This window comes from Sorex araneus, chromosome 8 (genome assembly GCF_027595985.1).
Source record: "Sorex araneus isolate mSorAra2 chromosome 8, mSorAra2.pri, whole genome shotgun sequence".
NCBI classification, from domain to species: domain Eukaryota; kingdom Metazoa; phylum Chordata; class Mammalia; order Eulipotyphla; family Soricidae; genus Sorex; species Sorex araneus.
In genome coordinates, this window is record NC_073309.1 from 31488003 (window position 1) to 31506219 (window position 18217).

Sequence of the window (18217 nt, forward strand, 5' to 3'; positions counted from 1 at the left end):
GCATTAACTCCAAACAATAATTCTTGTATATCTTCATGGGGCAAACAGAACTGCTAATGTGGAATTTTTAAAAAGTTCCCCTAGCCCTCCCTTTTTTTGAGTACTTGGGTAACATCCAGTGGTGTTCAGGGATCACTCCTGGCAGTGCCCAGGCCATGTGTGTGGTACTGAGGATTAAACCTGGACCAACTGTTTGCAAGACATGCACTGAATTCTCTCAGGCCCCTCCCCCCCTTTGTTGCTATGGCTTCAAAGTGCATAGATCATACACGCCCATTGTGATGCTTGCCAGGGGTTGCCCACCAGTTGCTGCGTACCAGGGATCCCAAACAGCAGAGCCACTGAGAATTGAACTCATGGAGCCACTGACCTCAGGATTGCAAGGCAGGTGATTTTGCCACTGAGCTACCGTCTTTACCCCAAAGTGTGATTTTTTTTTTTTTTTTTTTGTTCCCCAGTGTGACTGTCAGATAGGTAACTCGCGTAATTGAGGGAACCAGAACATAAAAGTGGTAGAGACTGTCGGCACTGAAAATAAGGCTAATGGGGAAAAAAATTGTATTGCTAGAAGAAATCAGCTATTATCTTAGAGAACAGTGAAATAATAATCTTTGCAGATAACCCTTCTTCCAGACCAAGTAAATTGGCTTCTTTGCTCAACAAAATTGACATCCCCTCCTTACCCCACCCCCTCCCAACCTGAAGCAAGTTAGGTTTTACTCAAACTTATTTAGAAAAACACGAGGGGAAAGAATGGGAGAAGCCTGTGTTCACAAGAGAAAAGTGGTCTCCAGTGTGGAAATTGGCAAGCAAAGAAACAGACAAGCAAGTGAGAGATCTCAAGGGAGAATACAGGTTTGAAGAGCAAAAACACAAACTTACATTTTAATATAGTAGTCTAGGAGTTAATCAGTAAGAAATAGTATCTTAGGTGAATTTCCAGAAGATTCAAAAACCATCTTTTCTCCACATTTAGAAGTATTTGATATTTTACATGTTATGTAACTATAAAGGCATCCTCCTCTTCTGACCTGCAGCTTGCGGGGAGGGGTGGGCCCTCCCTTCCCTCAGGATAACCTGATGATGCTCAGTGGTTCTACTACCTTGCACTCAGGAGTTACTCCTGGCTGTGCTCAGAGGGCCAGTTGGATGCCAGCGATCCAACATGGGTCAGCTGTTCGCAAAAGCAAATCTATACCCGCTGTACTACTACTTCAGACCCATGCCTCCTCCCTTGTTTTGACCACTTTCTCAGTGTTATTAATTCATGCTTTATATGAATATATGCTTCATATGTCCTTCTGTGTCCCCAGATTCAATTCCTGTTTTGACTTAACCACTTTTTTTTGGTTATCTATTGATTGGTGTAGAGTTTCTCAGAGCACTGCTGACATTTTGGCCAGTTTATTATTGTGGGGGCCCGGGAGATAGCTCAAAGACTGTGTGCTTTGCATGCTGGAGCCCTGACTCCTACCCCAGCACTCTTCTATGGTATTTCAAAGTACCTCTGGCCTCTGTGCTCTGCCTTCAAGATGCCAGAAACATCTTACTTGTGATGATAGAAATGTCTCCTAACATTGCCAGTGTCCCCAATAAGAACAGACTCATACTTGGCTCATAATTACTGTGTTAAATGACTTAAGACTAGTCTCTGGGCTCTCGTAGAGTTGTGATAAATGTTACAGCTTAAGTGAGACTATTGTGTGCAGAGAACATGTTTACATTGGTCCTATCCACTTGTCTCAAATTATTGGAAGGTGTTTTTGGCTAAGAGTAGAAGGAAGAAAATGTTAAAAATAGGCTAAAGTCCAAATCCCAGAACATTTGAATATGTTCTGAGGATCTTGAATATTCTGTGCATTAAAAAGTTCCAGAAAGCCTTAGAGTAAGGATGTAAAATGGGTATTCTTTTAGGCATTTTTGGGTAATGTTAGAAGGCGTTAAGAATGGGTATGTTCTTAGACATAATTTTGATAGTGTTATTAGGGATTAGAGTGTGGGCCAAAGACTGATGGCAGAAGGAAGCGTTTAGGGTTGGTTGTATTGTTAACATATGATAGTTATTTGAGAAGAGCTGTAAGGAGAGAGAAAGGCTGGAATCTAGACTGTGTTTCATTGAAAGAGAACTTGGACCAAAGATAGAGTGGAAGAGAACTACTAACCCTGGTTCAGACCTCTTAAGTTTGGGACATTTGTGGGAGAATCTGGTAGAAATGCCAGAAGATAGTCTATAATAGTAATAAAACTTAGAGATAAGTTAACCCCAGATGTGAGAAAGATATGGTGGAAACTTGAAGAGTCTATGAGAGTATAACTGAGAGGGGAGACATGTTACCACAAATACGAGGTGAGAAAAAGCAGCTAAAGATTGGGGTGGGGTGTGTGTGTGTGGGGGGGGTGCGGGGGCTGTATTTCTATAAGCCCCGACAGCCACACCCACATCTCACATCACCACCATGTAAGCTCATCTACTGGCCCAGGTTTATAAACTGCCCTGTTAAGTATTCTGGATTTTCTGGAGTGGGTGACCATGTTCACAGCCACGTGACACCTCCAAGCTCTACAATACTAACATCTTAGTAGGAGCACACAAAATTAGATGGGATTGTACCACAGAAGCATTTTCTTTTATTGAAGTTTTTATATATATATATATTTTATTATATATAATATATTGCATATATTATATAATATATAATATATATTATATATATAATTCCAGTAGCCACTTAGTCGAAACAAGCAGTACAAAATAAATTATTTTGGGCTTGCTACAGGAGTAAGCTTTGAGGGTGATTGGGAAAATGGGGACAGTTGGTAGAGGGAAGGTCATGAAGGTAGGATTGGTCTTAAGAGTATTGAATGCTTGTTACAAATGTATCATGAACAACTTTGTGGACCATATAGTGTTTAAATAAAGTGGAAAAATAAAAAGATGCGGGGTGGTGCAGTGCGAGAATAGGAGGTAAAGTGTTCAATTCCCACTTCAATCCCTGGCATCCTGTATGATACCCCACCCCCAGCACCACCAGGAGTGATTCCAGAGTGCAGAGCCAGCAGTAACCCTGAACATTGCCAGGTATGACCCAAAAATAAAACAGAAAAAAAAAAAAAAAAGAAAAAGACTAGGGGGGAACAGCAGAGGCAGTAAAACTAGCCTCTGAAAACTGATTTTTACCAGGCAACTATAGGCAGGAAAGAACTTCTCAAGAAGTTAGGTAACAATATTCTGCTGTAGAGCCTCATTTCTTAACTGCATCACAACAGTCATGGTCACAACAGGATCTCATAACTGAATATGGGGGTCATGAAAAATCTATTTTAAAATAAATTTTATTATCAGCAAATGTTTTGTTATTGTTGATTTTATGTATGGGGGTCATATAAAAATTTCTCACATTAAATGCCTGTAACAAATGCGTCATGAACAAGTTGATAAACCATTGTGTTTAAATAAAAGGTGACTGAGCGATAGTACAGCAGGTAGGATGGGAAGAGTTAAAGAAGCATGCTATTATTAATAGCGAAATAAATAGGAAAATGCAGAGAACAAGTAATTGAGATTGGTGGTAATTGTCATTGACTTTCTTAATTTTTGTTTTTTTTAGTTTTGGGGTCACACTCAGTGATACTTAGTTAGCAGTTACTCCTGACTCTGCACTCAGGAATCACTCCTGGCGGTGCTTGGGGGCCTGTATAGGATCTGGGGATTTAACTTGGTTGTCCACATGGCAGGCAACATCCTACCCACTGTACTATCGATCTGGCACCTTTCTGATGTTCAAGAAAGGTGGCCAACTGGGGAGATACTATAGCGAGTAAGGACTTCCCTGCTCTTCACCAAGTTCAATTCCTGGCACCTCATGATCCCCTGATCATTGGTGGCCACAACCCCTAATCCAAAGGTAGGTATAATCCTCAAGAACTACCAAGTGGGGCCTAATTCCTCTAGTGGTAATAGATAAAAAGTGGTAGAATCCGAATTTCAAGGGGGGTTCACGTTAGGTGTAATTGTAGATTACCTCCCCCCCCCCCCATTCGGAGGTGATAAATCATGGGTGTAGTGGTCCCATGTGAAGGCAGTGGGGCTGAGGGAAGTGCTGTCTGATCAGATAAATGAATACATGTTTATAGGTAAGGAACTGGTGAGTCAGAACCTGGAAAGAAGGCATTGCTTTAAAACAAAATCAAGGAGAAAAAAATTTGTGAAAGGTGGAGTTTTGAGGTGAAAAGGAACAAGCTGTTTGAGATATTGTTTCCCCTTACCTCCCTCCTAATCTTGTTCGCTTTCTGTGCCCTCTTACTCAGCCTCCAGCCTATTGGCCTTCACCCTTAATTCTCTGACCCCCCCCCTCCATTTATGTGATTTTTGACTGTGACTTGCTCACTGAGTAGCCATATGGTTCCCAGTTGAGGAAACACTAGTTTCAGTAGTTCATAAAATTTGCCTCCATGAGAAGAGTGACCAAAATGACATTGAAAACCTAAAGACATTATTTGGGTAAACATGAAATATAAATTGATCAGGAAAGCTGAGAGTTCCAGAAACTGTACAGATGTAGAGCTCTACAGATATAAGGGGATGAGGGCTTGGCCAACCTTGGTATCATCCCCAGCACGGCACATAGTGCCTGAGCACCAGGAGTGATCCCGAGCATAGAGCCAAAAGTAAGTTTTGAGCATTGCTGGATGTGACCCCAATGCCGAAAAACAGAACCAAACTATAAGGTGGGGATGAAGTTTAGGGGAGTGGATACCCAGTGTATGTAGCTCCTGTCTTGTTTCTAGAAGTGCGCTCAGAGAGAAGTACATTTATGCAGGAAAATCTTTTCTTGTGGAGCGATTAAGTAATCCCACTTGGATTGACTATAGATATTTAGAAATGACAATGAGAACAACAGTGGAGCAGAAAGCAAACATTCAAAGTGCATTGGGAAAATTATTTTTATAACAGTATTATTAAAGATAGAACAAGTGGACTTGTCTATTTTATATATTTTAACTTAATGATATGAAGTGTTTTTCCTAAGGTTTATGTCAATACCTAGAAGTTGCATTAATTAATCTTCCACTTCTTAGAGATGCAGTGCTATTTGTGTGAGAATCTAAATATGAGAACACTTGAGAATCTTGCAGTGTATGGTCAGAGAACTAGTCTGAAGCATTTTAGAAATCTATCTAATGCGTAAAGAACTTCCTTGTCTATATAGTTTCTCCTTCCTTCCTCAATGATTTGTGGTCAGTTTGTGGTTGGTGTATCTTCTGTTGTGTTGTGTCAGGATGCAGTTATGCTCCTGGCAGCTGTCTGAGTCTGTCAGATCTACACTCATGGTGGTTGATCTTCATATAGATTATATTTTTATCCATCATGGTTATTATCTGCATGTCTTCCTTAAATTTTTTATTCTGCACCTATGTTGTCAGTTATCATTTACTGTTGTGTGCTCTCTTGGGTAGGTAAGGTGTTTTTCCACTCTAGTCAGCTGCTTCAAACCACATTATCTGGGAGACAGTGGACTCTCTCTTCAAACAGGTGCCCGTAATCAGAAATGGTAGATGTGAACAGTGGTGCTGAGAGACTTTTACTCAAATTAACTGTACAGGTTCTTGAATAGTCTTTTTAATTCTGGTTTTAGTGATGTTCTGAATGGCAAAGGTTGCAAAGAACTCCCTTTGTTATGAGAAAGGCTGAGTTTGTGGAAGGTAGACTAAAATTCGTTTTGCCACGTGCAAGGAAAGTTATTGTATGTGTGTATATAAAAATATATATACATATATTTTATTTAGTCACTTTGAAATTACAGACTCTTTCCTGATTGGGTTCCAGGCAGGCAGTGCCCAGTGTTTCAGCAGCAGTCTCCTCCGCCGTCACTTCCCTCCACCAGTGCCCCTGCTCACTGCCTCTCACCCACTCTGCCTCTGTGCTAGGTGCTTTTAAAAAACAAGGGTTTTTTTTACATGGTTTACAGGACTGTTATTTATATGTATAACTGTTATATGTCTAACATTTTACCATCTTTTCGCACCACCCCCTCCCTGTTGAACACCTCCCCCCACCAGTCATTGTCCTCTTTGTGATGTTCCCTAGGTTATCCCAGTAGCATGTTTCCTACTGCAGACCAGTTCTTAGGTTCTTTATTTCTGTTGTCTTTGGGCATTTGTTATTCCACCATTGTGTTTCTTTGTGTCCTACATGTGAGAGAGAGAATTCTGTCAGTTTCTCTCCCTCGAGCTTCATTTACCATGGTACTCTCCAGGTCCCTGCATGTAGCAGCAAATTTAATTTTCTTTGAGCTCATTAAACATTGTCATCATGGTGTCAGTAGAGTCATTGAAGATTTACTGAACTGGTTGGTGGTGGTTATGCCTTGGTTGGTACTGATCCTGCCCATTGAACTTGCTGGGCATCTGTGTGTTTTGCCCATTGGTTTTCTAGTGTTCGTGTTGTGCTGGTGGTGAGTCTTTGTATTATACCCCCTTGAAGATGCTGAGGGATTAGATCAAGTCTGGGGTTGCTCTCTTCTTTCTCTGCCTGGCTTTCCTGAACAACAGGAAGCATAGCTGTGAGAGCAGTGTGTAAAATGCTGGGTCGATCTGCTGCATCAGGAGCTGTGTGGGCCCCTTAATATGGCACAGGTTGGGTGTAGAGGCTGCTGGCACCTAGTTGGAAGGATGGGGCTGCCTCTTGTTCTTGAGTAGGCCAAGTGACATCTACCGTAGACTGTCCTCACTTGGAAAACCTAGCAGCAGGCAGAAGTGGTTGCACTCTTTCTTTCTTTCTTTCTTTCTTTCTTTCTTTCTTTCTTTCTTTCTTTCTTTCTTTCTTTCTTTCTTTCTTTCTTTCTTTCTTTCTTTCTTTCTTTCTTTCTCTCTCCTTTTTCTTTCTTTCTTTCTTTCTTTCTTTCTTTCTTTCTTTCTTTCTTTCTTTTCTTTCTTTCTTTCTTTCTTTTTTTTCTTTCTTTCTTTCTTTCTTTCTTTCTTTCTTTCTTTCTTTCTTTCTTTCTTTCTTTCTTTCTTTCTTTCTTTCTTTCTCTCTCCTTTTTCTCTTTTTCTCTCTTTCTTTCTTTCTTTCTTTCTTTCTTTCTTTCTTTCTTTCTTTCTTTCTTTCTTTCTTTCTTTCTTTCTTTCTTTCCTTTCTTTCTTTCTTTCTTTCTTTCTTTCTTTCTTTCTTTCTTTCTTTCTTTCTTTCTTTCTTTCTTTCTTTCTTTCTCTTTCTCTTTTTCTCTCTCTCTTTCCCTCCCTCCCCTCCCTCCCCTCCCTCCCTTCCCTCCTTCCTTCCTAGCTTCCTTCCTTCCTTCCTTCCTTCCTTCCTTCCTTCCTTCCTTCCTTCCTTCCTTCCTTCCTTCCTTCCTTCCCTTCCTCCTTCCTTCCTTCCTTCCTTCCTTCCTTCCTTCCTTCCTTCCTTCCTTCCTTCCTTCCTTCCTTCCTTCCTTCCTTCCTGCCTGCCTTCCTTCCTTCCTTCTTCCCTCCCTCGCTCCCTCCCTCCCTCCCTTCTCGGCCAAACATATTGGTGCTCAGACCTTACTCCTGGCTCTGCTCAGTGATCACTCCTGTCAGGGCTTAGGGGACCATCTGGGGTGCCAAGGATTGAACCAGGATCGGCCACATGCAAGGCAAGTGTCCTATTCACTGTACTATCACTCCAGCCCCAAAATTGTGTATACTCCTTTATAATTGTACTTGGCAGGGTTGGTCTTGTGCACATTCTGGGTCTGGAGTTTGCCAGTGTTACACTTCCTGGTCCTGGTGCTACATGTCTTTTAGTGGTGCTCATGATGGAAGTGATGGGGTTTCACACTTCCAGTGTGCTATGCTCACACACCCCTAACTTTGGTGAGGCCGGTAATCTCTTGTGGTACCAGGAATTATAGGTAATTGCATTTGTAGTGGTACAGTGTGGTCACACTGAGGATTGAATTTGTGACCTTAAACTTGCAAGGCAGCTGTTCTCAGTCACAAAGTTATTCTCTAGAGCCCTGCATGCATTTTAAGTTTTTTTTAAAAAAATTAAGGAGTGTGCCAAAATTATGTAGGTGTATATATATGTGTATGTATATTTAAATATTACGTGGCCATGGCCATTGCTTGATAGTAAAGCACAGGGCCTTGCATGTTTTTTGCCGGGCTTCAATCCCTGGTGCGCGTGCGCACACACACACACACAGACACATACCAAATAAAAATCAAATATTACTGAGGGTTTTGTTGTTTGTGTGTGGGCCTTAAGTGGTGTGCAGGCAAAACAATGTGCTCAGCCTGTTGATTTGTTTCTCTAGCCCATATTAAAAACCGTAAACTTGGGGAAGGGAAGAAAGGAAGGGGATTGCCAGGGAGATTTTGGGACACTCCTGACTTTACTGGGGTGGGGTTGGCGATGGGCCATATTCCATAACAGGATTAAACCAGGGCCAGTCTGTTCAAGTCACGCTCCTTAACCGCCCCCCCCCTCCACCCACCCTACTATCTCTCTGGCCTCTGAGGCTTTAAAATAAATAAATAGAAGTTCTTGCTTTTGACCTTCAGCTTCCTGGAGGTAACTTCTACTACTACTTATTATTAAAACTGCTTTTAGCTGTTCATTGGTTACCTAAATAATTTTAAACATTGTACTCCTAAATCTTAGGCATTACTTTAAGATAAAGCAAAAGCTATCTGCATTCTGCCCTCCGGCCCCGGGCCCCTGCATAGCCAGTGGCTCCCCAGTGATCATGTGCTGAAAAAGCCTGATCAGAGATGGAAGGTGATTATGTCCCAAGGACAAGCCCTGGATGAGGGTAATGTCCTAATGAGTGAGGCTCTAGAGAGCCTCATTACTCCTCATGTAATGTGAAAGTCAGAAGTTTTCTGCCTGGAAGAGGACCCTCTCCCCGACTGTGTGCATCTAGCCTCCAGAACAGTGAGAAATTTCTCTTCACTAGCCACTGTAGTTTGTGTTCATTACATGAATGGACGAAGACACCAACATTGGCTGTTTGAGTTGGTTGTTTTAAGTCGAAGTTAGAAGCAAGCAGGATTTATGGCATAAGTATAACTCACTGCAAAGCCACATACTTATTGCATTCTGTCTTCTCTCTGGTATGGCTGTTCTGTGTGTGGAGGGGAGAGGGATGGGGCCACCCCCAGTTATGCCCAGGGTTTACTCCTTTCTGGCTCCTGGCTCAGGATGATCCTGGGGATGGAACCTGCGTAAGCCATATGCAAGGCAAGGGACCTACCCACTGTACTGTCTTTTTCTGGCCCCAGCTTTTAATTAAAATACGTATTTTATCTGCCCTGTCTTCATCTGCTTGTGACATTTGCTTTCCACATACACTTAGTATTTTACAGACATTCCTTTACATGGTCTATTCATTGAGTCATCTTTCCCCAGAGAGCTCCCGAGTTCCATTGCTCCTCTAGTCAGCTGGTTGCTCAACTTGGCTGCTGCACTACTGTGATCTTTGGCCTTACATTTGCCACTCTGGATTGAATTTACTAGTTAAAACATAGCTCACAGCTTCTCAAGGGTCTCTAGGGTTAATTTTCTAGGTCTTTAACATATAGAAATGTTTTTTTCCCCCTTGCCTTATATTTGATGTAGAAGATAAAATGTATAGAGATATAAATACTCAACTTTCCTTTTATATTTTAAATTCATTGCTGCCTACTCCTTTTTTCCAATCACCGATTTTGTACTCAATACTTAATATAATTTTCCCACGAAATATGCATGGTGTCTTGTGTATTACCATTTCAAGAAATACATAAATATTAGGTCCGTGTAGATAATTCAAGAGTCAGGGGTGGGGGGCTGAAGCAGTACAGTGGGTAGGGCATTTGCCTTGCATGCGGCCAACCCAGGTTCAATCCCTGGCATCCCATATGGTCCCCTAAGCACTGCCAGGAGTAATTCCTGAGTGCAGAGTTGGAGTAACCCCTGAGCACGGCTGGGTGTGACCCAAGAAGAAGAAGAAAATAGAATGCCTTGCATATTTAAGGACTTGATTTCGATCCCTGGCCACTGGATGGTCCTGAGTGGCCACTGAACTGTGACTAAGGTGGTTCCTAGAGCTACTAGGCCCAAGCACTGAATTATCCAGCCTGATTAGCTGTAACTCAATCAGGAATGACCCATGGACCCTTTTTATGGTTTTTGGGTCACACCCGGTGATGCACAGGGGTTACTCCTGGCTCTTCACTCAGGAATTACCCCTGGCGGTGCTCAGGGGACCATATGGGATGCTGGGATTAGAACCGGGGTCGGCCGCGTGCAAGGCAAACGCCCTACCCGCTGTGCTATCGCTCCAGCCCCCCCTGAATGCTACTAAGTCCCCCTTCCGTTCCACCCCATTTGTGCTCTTTTCAGTTGCCACTCTTTTTTTGTTTGCTTTTTGGCCAAGCCTGGCAATGTTGAGAAATTAATCCTGGCTTAATGTGCAGCTCAGGAATTACTCTTGGTGCTCAGGGGACCATATGGGATGCCGGAGATTGAACCCCGGTTTGCCATGTACAAGGCAAGTGCCCTCCTCCAACCCTGCCGTTCTTTCTTTTGGGGCATCCTAGTTATTTGGATTTAGGGTCTCCTAGAGAGAGGACCTACGATTTAAAATCTCTTTTCTCTTATTTTCCTTATTTCTTCATCTTTGTGGGGCCTTTTGTTTTTGATTTTTGAGGCCACACTCGACAATCTATGCTCAGGGGTTACTCCTGGCTCTGGACTCAGGAATTACTCCTGGCAGTGCTCTGGGAACCAAATAGGATGCTGGATATTGAACCTTGGTCAACCGCATGCAAGGCAAACACCATGCTGTACTATCATGCTGGCCCTGTTTGCTTGTAGAAATTTGCGTTGAAAATTTGAGGCAATTTGCATTGCCTTACTGTGTCACACAGTTCTTCCTTTGACTCTTATTTTGGCCATCATTTAATTTTACCTACTCACTGTACTCTCTCTAGCCTCATCCATTTACTTATATTCTTAATCTGGAAGGTTTTCTTATTCTGATTTTCAGCATCTTGATAACAGTTTTAGGGGTTCCTTTTTCTCATATCTTGGGAAAGTTTTATTTTATTGGCTTTTTTCTGCCTTGCTTTACTAGATTGTTTTCTTGTATTTGTGTTTGGTTTATCACTTGAATATGTGAGGCTTATTTTGATTTTTGTGTTTTTTCAAGTTTCATACAAAATATAAATGGAACATTGAAGCCTTTGGTGTGGGAGGGGATGGTTCATGGAGAGACTTTACCTTTCATCGGTTAGAAAATTAACTTCCTTGTTTTGAAACTCCTTTACTTGGAGAAGAAACCTCTTCGTTCCAGGTTGCCGATAACAGTAGTCCAGAGTAAACGTGGGATCCAGATTGACTTTTCCTTATAGAGTGGCTGCATAGTAGTTTGAACAGTAGTTGACTCGTGTGAATTCAGCCATATATTTAAACAGGAATTATCTCTTTAAGAAATACTAATAGCCAGCACCAGACGTTCTGTTTCTAAGAAGAAAGCCAGTATACTTCACCCTGCACTGATACAGCTATAAAATCTTGACAGAGTGTACTTAAACAGCTCTCAGAGGACTCTGAAATGTAACAAACAGCAGCAGGCAATTTGGGAAGGAAGATCAAAGTTCAAAGTACCCGTCCTAAGCAGTTGTGAATGTACCTTTTTTCCCCCTGTGATTTCTGACCTCCAGCCTGCTAATAAGAATGGGTTCCAGGGCACAGAAGGAATCCAGAAGCCTCTGCTGTTGGCAGAGGGGCAGAAAAGAGGAGCACCTAGAGAATATGAGAACTCCATTTTGTGTCTTTCCTTCATTTCACTGTACCCCAGATTCCAAAAACATACCATGGTGGTGACAGTAGAAGCTTGCAGAGGTCAAAAAAAATCTAAGGGAACTGAGGAGATAGCTCAAAGAACTAGAGTGCATACTTGGTATATGGAAACCCGAGATTTGATAGCACCACCCGAACACAGCAGAGTGTGGTCCAAAAGCCCAAAAAATGGGGTAGGGAGAAGAGTATGGCTCAGCTATAAAGAACATACCTGCATTGCTTACGACCTGGGTTTGATTGTGACACTGCTGTCCCCTTCCCCCACACCCCTGGAAAATGGAGGAGGAAAATCTTTCTCTCTAGTGGGATTATTATGATTTCAAGAGAATGGGGCCAGTCTGCTTTGTTTTTCTCTGAGTCCTCAGCAAGGCAGTTTAGAAGTACAAGGCAAATTGAGATAAGGAGAGTTTATCTTTATGGCTGGAGAACTGAAAAGGGCCTGGAGAAATACAGGAACTAGAAAGAGCAGGGGAAAGTGACATCATAAAAGTTGTTTATGATTCATTACCAAGCTGCAGTTCATCTGTTTACTCATCAGCATAAAGAAAAAAAAATTCCGAGAGCTAAACAGAAAACTACCATATGGGTCCTGCCTTGGCCACTAGATACCACTCGGGACGAATATAAATAGCAGCATTTTGGGGTTTTGAAAAATCTGAACTGATAGAAGAACCAAAGCTCAGGCGAGATTGGAGATTGCAGCCTGGAATTAGCTGGATCACCCACCCACCAGCACAAAAATACCAACATGCACCTTGGGATTTAAAAAAACAACATAGCGACTTCGTGGTATTTAAAATGGCTGCAGATCCAAAATTTCTTAGTATGTGAAGAGCCAGGGAAATGATGACCTCTTAAAAGATAGGGAGATAGCTCAAAAGGCTGGAATGCTTGCTTTGGATGGTCCCTAGAACTGCACTGACGCTGGAGCATTGCCAGGAGCAACCCCTTAGCACTGTCCTGGGGGTCACCTCTGACTATCCCTGGAATGCCGCCAAAAAAGATAAAAACAACCTAATCATTTTTGGTTTGTTTTTGGCCACACCTGCCTGTGTGCAGGGCTTATTCTTGGCTCTGCACTCTGGTATCACCCCTGGTCAACTCAGACCATTTGGGTTGCTGGAATAGAACCTGGGGTGGCTACATACAAGGCAAGCCCCTTACCTGCTATACTGTCTCTCCAGTTCCCAATGATAATTTTTAAAATAATAAAAGACAGTGAACACCAGTGCCCAAGAGACAGATGTTGGAATTACTTAACCGACTTGACTGCCTATAAAAATGTTCCTACGGATACTTTTAAAATTGAAAAACAGGAATTCTCTAGTAATAGAAAATTTAAAGAAGAACTAAATGGAAATGTTAAAACTAAAAATCTTTAACTGAAATAAAAACACTGGATTGGGCCAGCGATTTAACTCAGTGGTGGAGCACTTGCCTTGCACATTTCTGGTCTGGGGCAATCCCCAACACCATGGGTGCAACAAAAGAGAAAATACACTGGATGGACATAATTTTAAAATGGAAATGACAGGAGCGTCACTGATATTTAAAGAGAGAAAAATAGAAGTTACCTGAACAAGAATATAGGAGTGTGTGTGTGGGGGGGGGGGATGTGCTTAAAAAGGTTTTATTCATTTGTGAGAGAAGGCCAAAACTTTACCAAATTTTGATGTAAACTCAACCCTATAAGAAAGTGAGGGCTAGTGAAGTCACTCAGAAGGCTGGAGTGCCCTGCAGGCCAGAGCTCATTCCTGCCATCTCCCTCAGTACCACTAGGTGTGCCTGCACAAATCCTTCTCCTCCCTTCTCCCCTCCACTGCCCTTACGAAAGAGATCACTTGACACAAACAATTATATGAGAAATTTAAATTCTGCATCTAGACATTATTACTACAGTTCTGGAAATTAAAAATCTTGAGAGCATCCAGAGTAAAGCGATGTAAAGAGAGGCTGCAGCGATAGTACAGTGGGGAGGAAATTTGCCTTGCATGCAACCGACCTGGGTTTGATCCCCAGCATCCCAAATGGTGTCTCAAACACCACCTATAGGGAAACAATTAGAATGACAACAGATTTCTTACCAGGTGCCATGGAAGCTTAAAGAAGTGACTGGGGGCTGGAGTGATAGCACAGCGGGTAGGGCGTTTGCCTTGCACGCGGCCAACCCCGGTTCGAATCCCAGCATCCCGTATGGTCCCCTGAGCACCGCCACGGGTAGTTCCTGAGTGCAGAGCCAGGAGTAACCCCTGTGCATCGCCGGGTGTGACCCAAAAAGCAAAAAAAAAAAAAAAAAAAAGAAGTGACTGTGTATGTGTGTTGTGGTGGTTTGGGTTGGGAGGGTTCTAAATTTGATGATGCTTGGGGGTTCACTCTGCTCTGGTGCTCAAGGATCCATGCTTTGGTGGGGTTTGAGCCTGACTAGGCAGAGCTGTTAAGGAAATAGGATTAGTAATTTAAAAGTTCTCATAACAAATTTTCAATCTCAGCTTGTTTCACTGGAGAAGTCTACACAATGTTTAGAAAAAAATTAGCATCAATTCTACGTGTTATCCTCTGAAAAAATTAATTTTTGACAAAGATGCAAAAACAGTGCCGTAGAGAAAAGATGGTTTCTTGAAGAATGGTTCCAGAACAATTGGATATCTTTAATTCAGAAAATGTGACCTTCTAAGAGTCCTAACACAAAAATCAGTTCCACTTACAGATTTAAATATGAAATTTTTAGGAGATAACACAGGGAGAAATTAAACAACTTACCTATTCATTCATTCATTCATTCATTCATTTTTGCTTTTTGGGGTCACACCCGGCGATACACAGGGGTCATTCCTGGCTCTGCACTCAGGAATTACCCCTGGCAGCGCTCAGGGGACCGTATGGGATGCTGGGAATCGAATCCAGGTCAGCCGCGTGCAAGGCAAACGCCCTACCCACTGTGGTATTGCTCCGGCCCCAATTTACCTATTTGAAATCTTTTAATGCATGACTTTTCCCCCCTAGAGTTGTTTGCATGCCTTTGATTTTTATATACTTATATTTGTAACATAATATGTGCTGTGAGGAGCTTTTGTAAATTAGTCTCATTTCTTCTATTTATAGGAATATATTAAAGGAATCTGTGAACCTGAACTAGAAGAAAAAGAATGTTACCCCAAGGCCATGCATTGCATTTTTGTTGGGGCCCAGAGCCTGTTTCTGAAGAGCTTGATTCAGGACACCTGTGCTGATCTTTGCATTCTGGACATCGGGCTTCTTGGCATCCGAGGAAGTGCTGAAGCTGTGGTCATGGCTCGGAGTCACATTCAGCAGTTTGTAAAGCTCTTTGAGAATAATGAGAACTTACCCAGCAGTCACAAAGAATCAGAGGTAAAAAGGGAATTCAGACAATTTGTTGAAGCTCATCCAGACTGGTACACGATGGACTTGTTAATTTTACCCACTTTGTTGAAAAAAGAACTTTTGGCACTCACACAAGGTGAGGACAACCTATTTGAAACAGGAGATGATGATGTTACTGAAATTAGAGATTCTGTACAAAGAGAGATTACACAGAACAGTGCTGCAGGTCTGAATATTTCCAGTGATGAGGTAGTTTTGCAGGAAGATGCAAGAAGTAAAGCCGGAACTCCTGTTTCTGAGCTTACAAAACAAATGGACACAGTTTTATCCAGTTCACAAGATGTACATTTTGTTCCAGTAAATGGTTTAACTCCAGATGAAGAGGCGCTTTCCACAGACAGAGTTTGTCACAAAAGGAGATTTTCTGATTCTGAAGAAAGACATACCAAGAAGCAGTTTTCATTAGAAAATATACAAGAGGGGGAGCTTTTACATGATGGTAAGACACCATCTGGAAGTGCAGGCATTGACCTATCTGATTCTTCTGCTGATCCTGAAAATTTAAGTCCAGATGTAAAAGACACTACTGAGGAAATGGAATATAACATCCTTGTGAACTTCTTTAAAACCATGGGTTATTCCCAAGAAATTGTTGAAAAAGTTATTAGGGATTATGGACCATCTACGGAACCACTACTGCTCTTAGAGGAAATTGAAAAAGAAAATAAAAGATTCCAAGAAGACACAGAAATTTCACTGGGTACTATATATACTGAAACTAATAAAACCAAAAACAAAAGTGTTTGTGGCAGCATAAATGAGCTTAGAGCAGATTCTACTCCAAAGAAAACTCTGTGTCACACACAGCAAAATATAGTAGAACGATTTTCTCACTTACCATTCAAAGCAGAATCAAAACCATGTACCTCAAATTGCAAAATCAATACTATCAGGACAGTGCCAATAGAACAGAAGCAAGAAATCTGGAGTTCAAATCAGAACTACCCTTGTAACACAGACCTTGAAACTGATGGTCTTTCACCTTCTGTTGCCTCTTTAAGTCCCAAAGAAGTCAATTTTGTTTCAAGAGGAGCCTCAAGTCACCAATCCAGAATTCCAGCTTTCCCTGAAAATGGTTTGCAGCAAGGAGACCCCTTGCTTCCAAATATGAAGTCTGCTTGTGAAAATCGCTTGGGACATTGTAGCTCTCCGCAGCCTAAGCCAAACTGCCCACCCCTTTCTCCGCCGATGCCGCTGCCTCAACTGTTATCTTCAGCTTCTGATGCAAGGTTGGCAGGAACTTCTGAGCATATCGATTCCTCAGTTACGGGGGTTCAAAGGTTTCGAGATACTCTGAAAATACCCTACAAGCTGGAATTAAAAAATGAACCAGGGAGAACAGATTTAAAACACATCGTTATAGATGGAAGCAACGTCGCAATTACGTAAGTTCACTTTTCTATAACTTAATTTTAGAGAAGGTTATAATCAGTGTCTTAGCATTGTATCTGTAAGAACTCCAATGTGTCTGGCTGCTCTGTAGCATTTTTTGGAAAACAAACATTTCATGGCAAAAATTTGTCTTGAGTTCTGGAGTTGGAAAATGCTTCACCCTGCTGACAGTTTCCCAGGACAAGAGAAGATAGAGAATTTTACTTTTTATGTATGATTGCTGAGTAATCAATATAGAGATGTAAACCATTAAGTTCACATTCCAGAATACCACTAGGTACTGAGTTCCTAAGTGGTGCTCTGGGAAAAGATTTGTTTCGCTTTTTATTTAATGGCAAGTCTTTTCTAAAATGAATGCTATGGGGCACTAGGACCAGGTGGTTGGAGTTTTCAGTGCAATTGAAGGGGCACTTGCTGTTTTCTTAGTAAATTTTCAGGGGTCACTGAGTTGCATTTTGAAAAACTCCTTAAATTGGGGGCCAGTATAATAGGTCTTTAACCAGCAGTATACGTTGGTCTGATGTGCTTCTGTTGTTGGGATTTGGCTTGGGTTTTCTTTTTTTTGGATAGTGAACAGCAAATTTCTAAACAAATTTATCTGTTTGAAATATTTTCTAGATTTCAACTTTTATTGTTTTTTTGTTTTGTTTTGTTTTGCTTTGCTTTTTGGGTCACACCCGGTGATGCACAGGGGTTACTCCTGGCTTTGCACTCAGGAATTACTCCTGGCAGTGCTCAGGGGACCATATGGGCTGCTGGGAATTGAACCCGGGTCAGCCGAGTGCAAGGCAGACGCCCTACCCACTGTGCTTTTGCTCCAGCCCCAGATCTCAACTTTTAGTAAAAGTTTCTTCTTAACCCAATTTCCCACTTTTGGTGTGGAATTAGGTTTTTTTTTCTAAAGAGTGGCTTCTCAGTGACTGAGAAGACAGGATAGAGTCACTCTCTCTTGCTGGGCACCAGTGAGCTGTTAGATCTTGGGGTCCATTCTGAAACTGAGGAGTTTTTTTTTGCTTTTGCTTTCTCCCAAGAACATCTTTATGCTGTGCTTCAGCAACTCATAGGAGTCTTTCATTTCTCAAATTTAGTTCATATTGAAGTAGACTTCAGGATTTAAGCATTTTAGTTAACTGCATTTCAAGAAATCAGGCACCTGGACATGGTAGCACTGTAGCACTGTCCTCCCGTTGTTCATCGATTTGCTCAAGCGGGCACCAGTTACTGTTTTTGGCATATCAAATATGCCATGGGTAGCTTGCCATGCTCTGCCGTGCGGGCGGGATATATGGTAAGAAGTTGTAATAGTTTTATGAATTAGTTTTTGTGGCCTCATTTCGTGGATATAAGTATGGGTGTGGGTGTGGAGGGTGGGAATACCACACCCAGCCATGTTCAGGGCTTACTCTGCACTCAGGGATGACTCCTGGTGGGGATTGGGGAACCTCCTGAGGTGCTGGGAATCAAACCTGGTTGGACATGTACAAGGTAAGGGCCATACCCAGCTGGAATATCACTCCATTCCCACAGCCTCTTTCCTTTGTTTTTTTTTTAATGTAGGAGTACTGCTATTTATTCAGCCACTGATTAAGCTTTTTGAATTGGGCATAAACTCCACGT

The 18217-nt window shown here is 42.0% G+C and overlaps 1 protein-coding gene across 1 annotated transcript in view; it reads left to right on the top strand.

The window, feature by feature from the left end:
* The window catches only part of N4BP1 (NEDD4 binding protein 1), a 65333-nt gene that overhangs the window by 21624 nt on the left and 25492 nt on the right, over window positions 1-18217 (top strand). Inside the window, exon 2 of the mRNA XM_055145605.1 lies at window positions 14909-16593. Coding sequence (XP_055001580.1) covers window positions 14909-16593 — 1685 coding nt within the window. The remainder of the gene's footprint in view (window positions 1-14908; window positions 16594-18217) is intronic.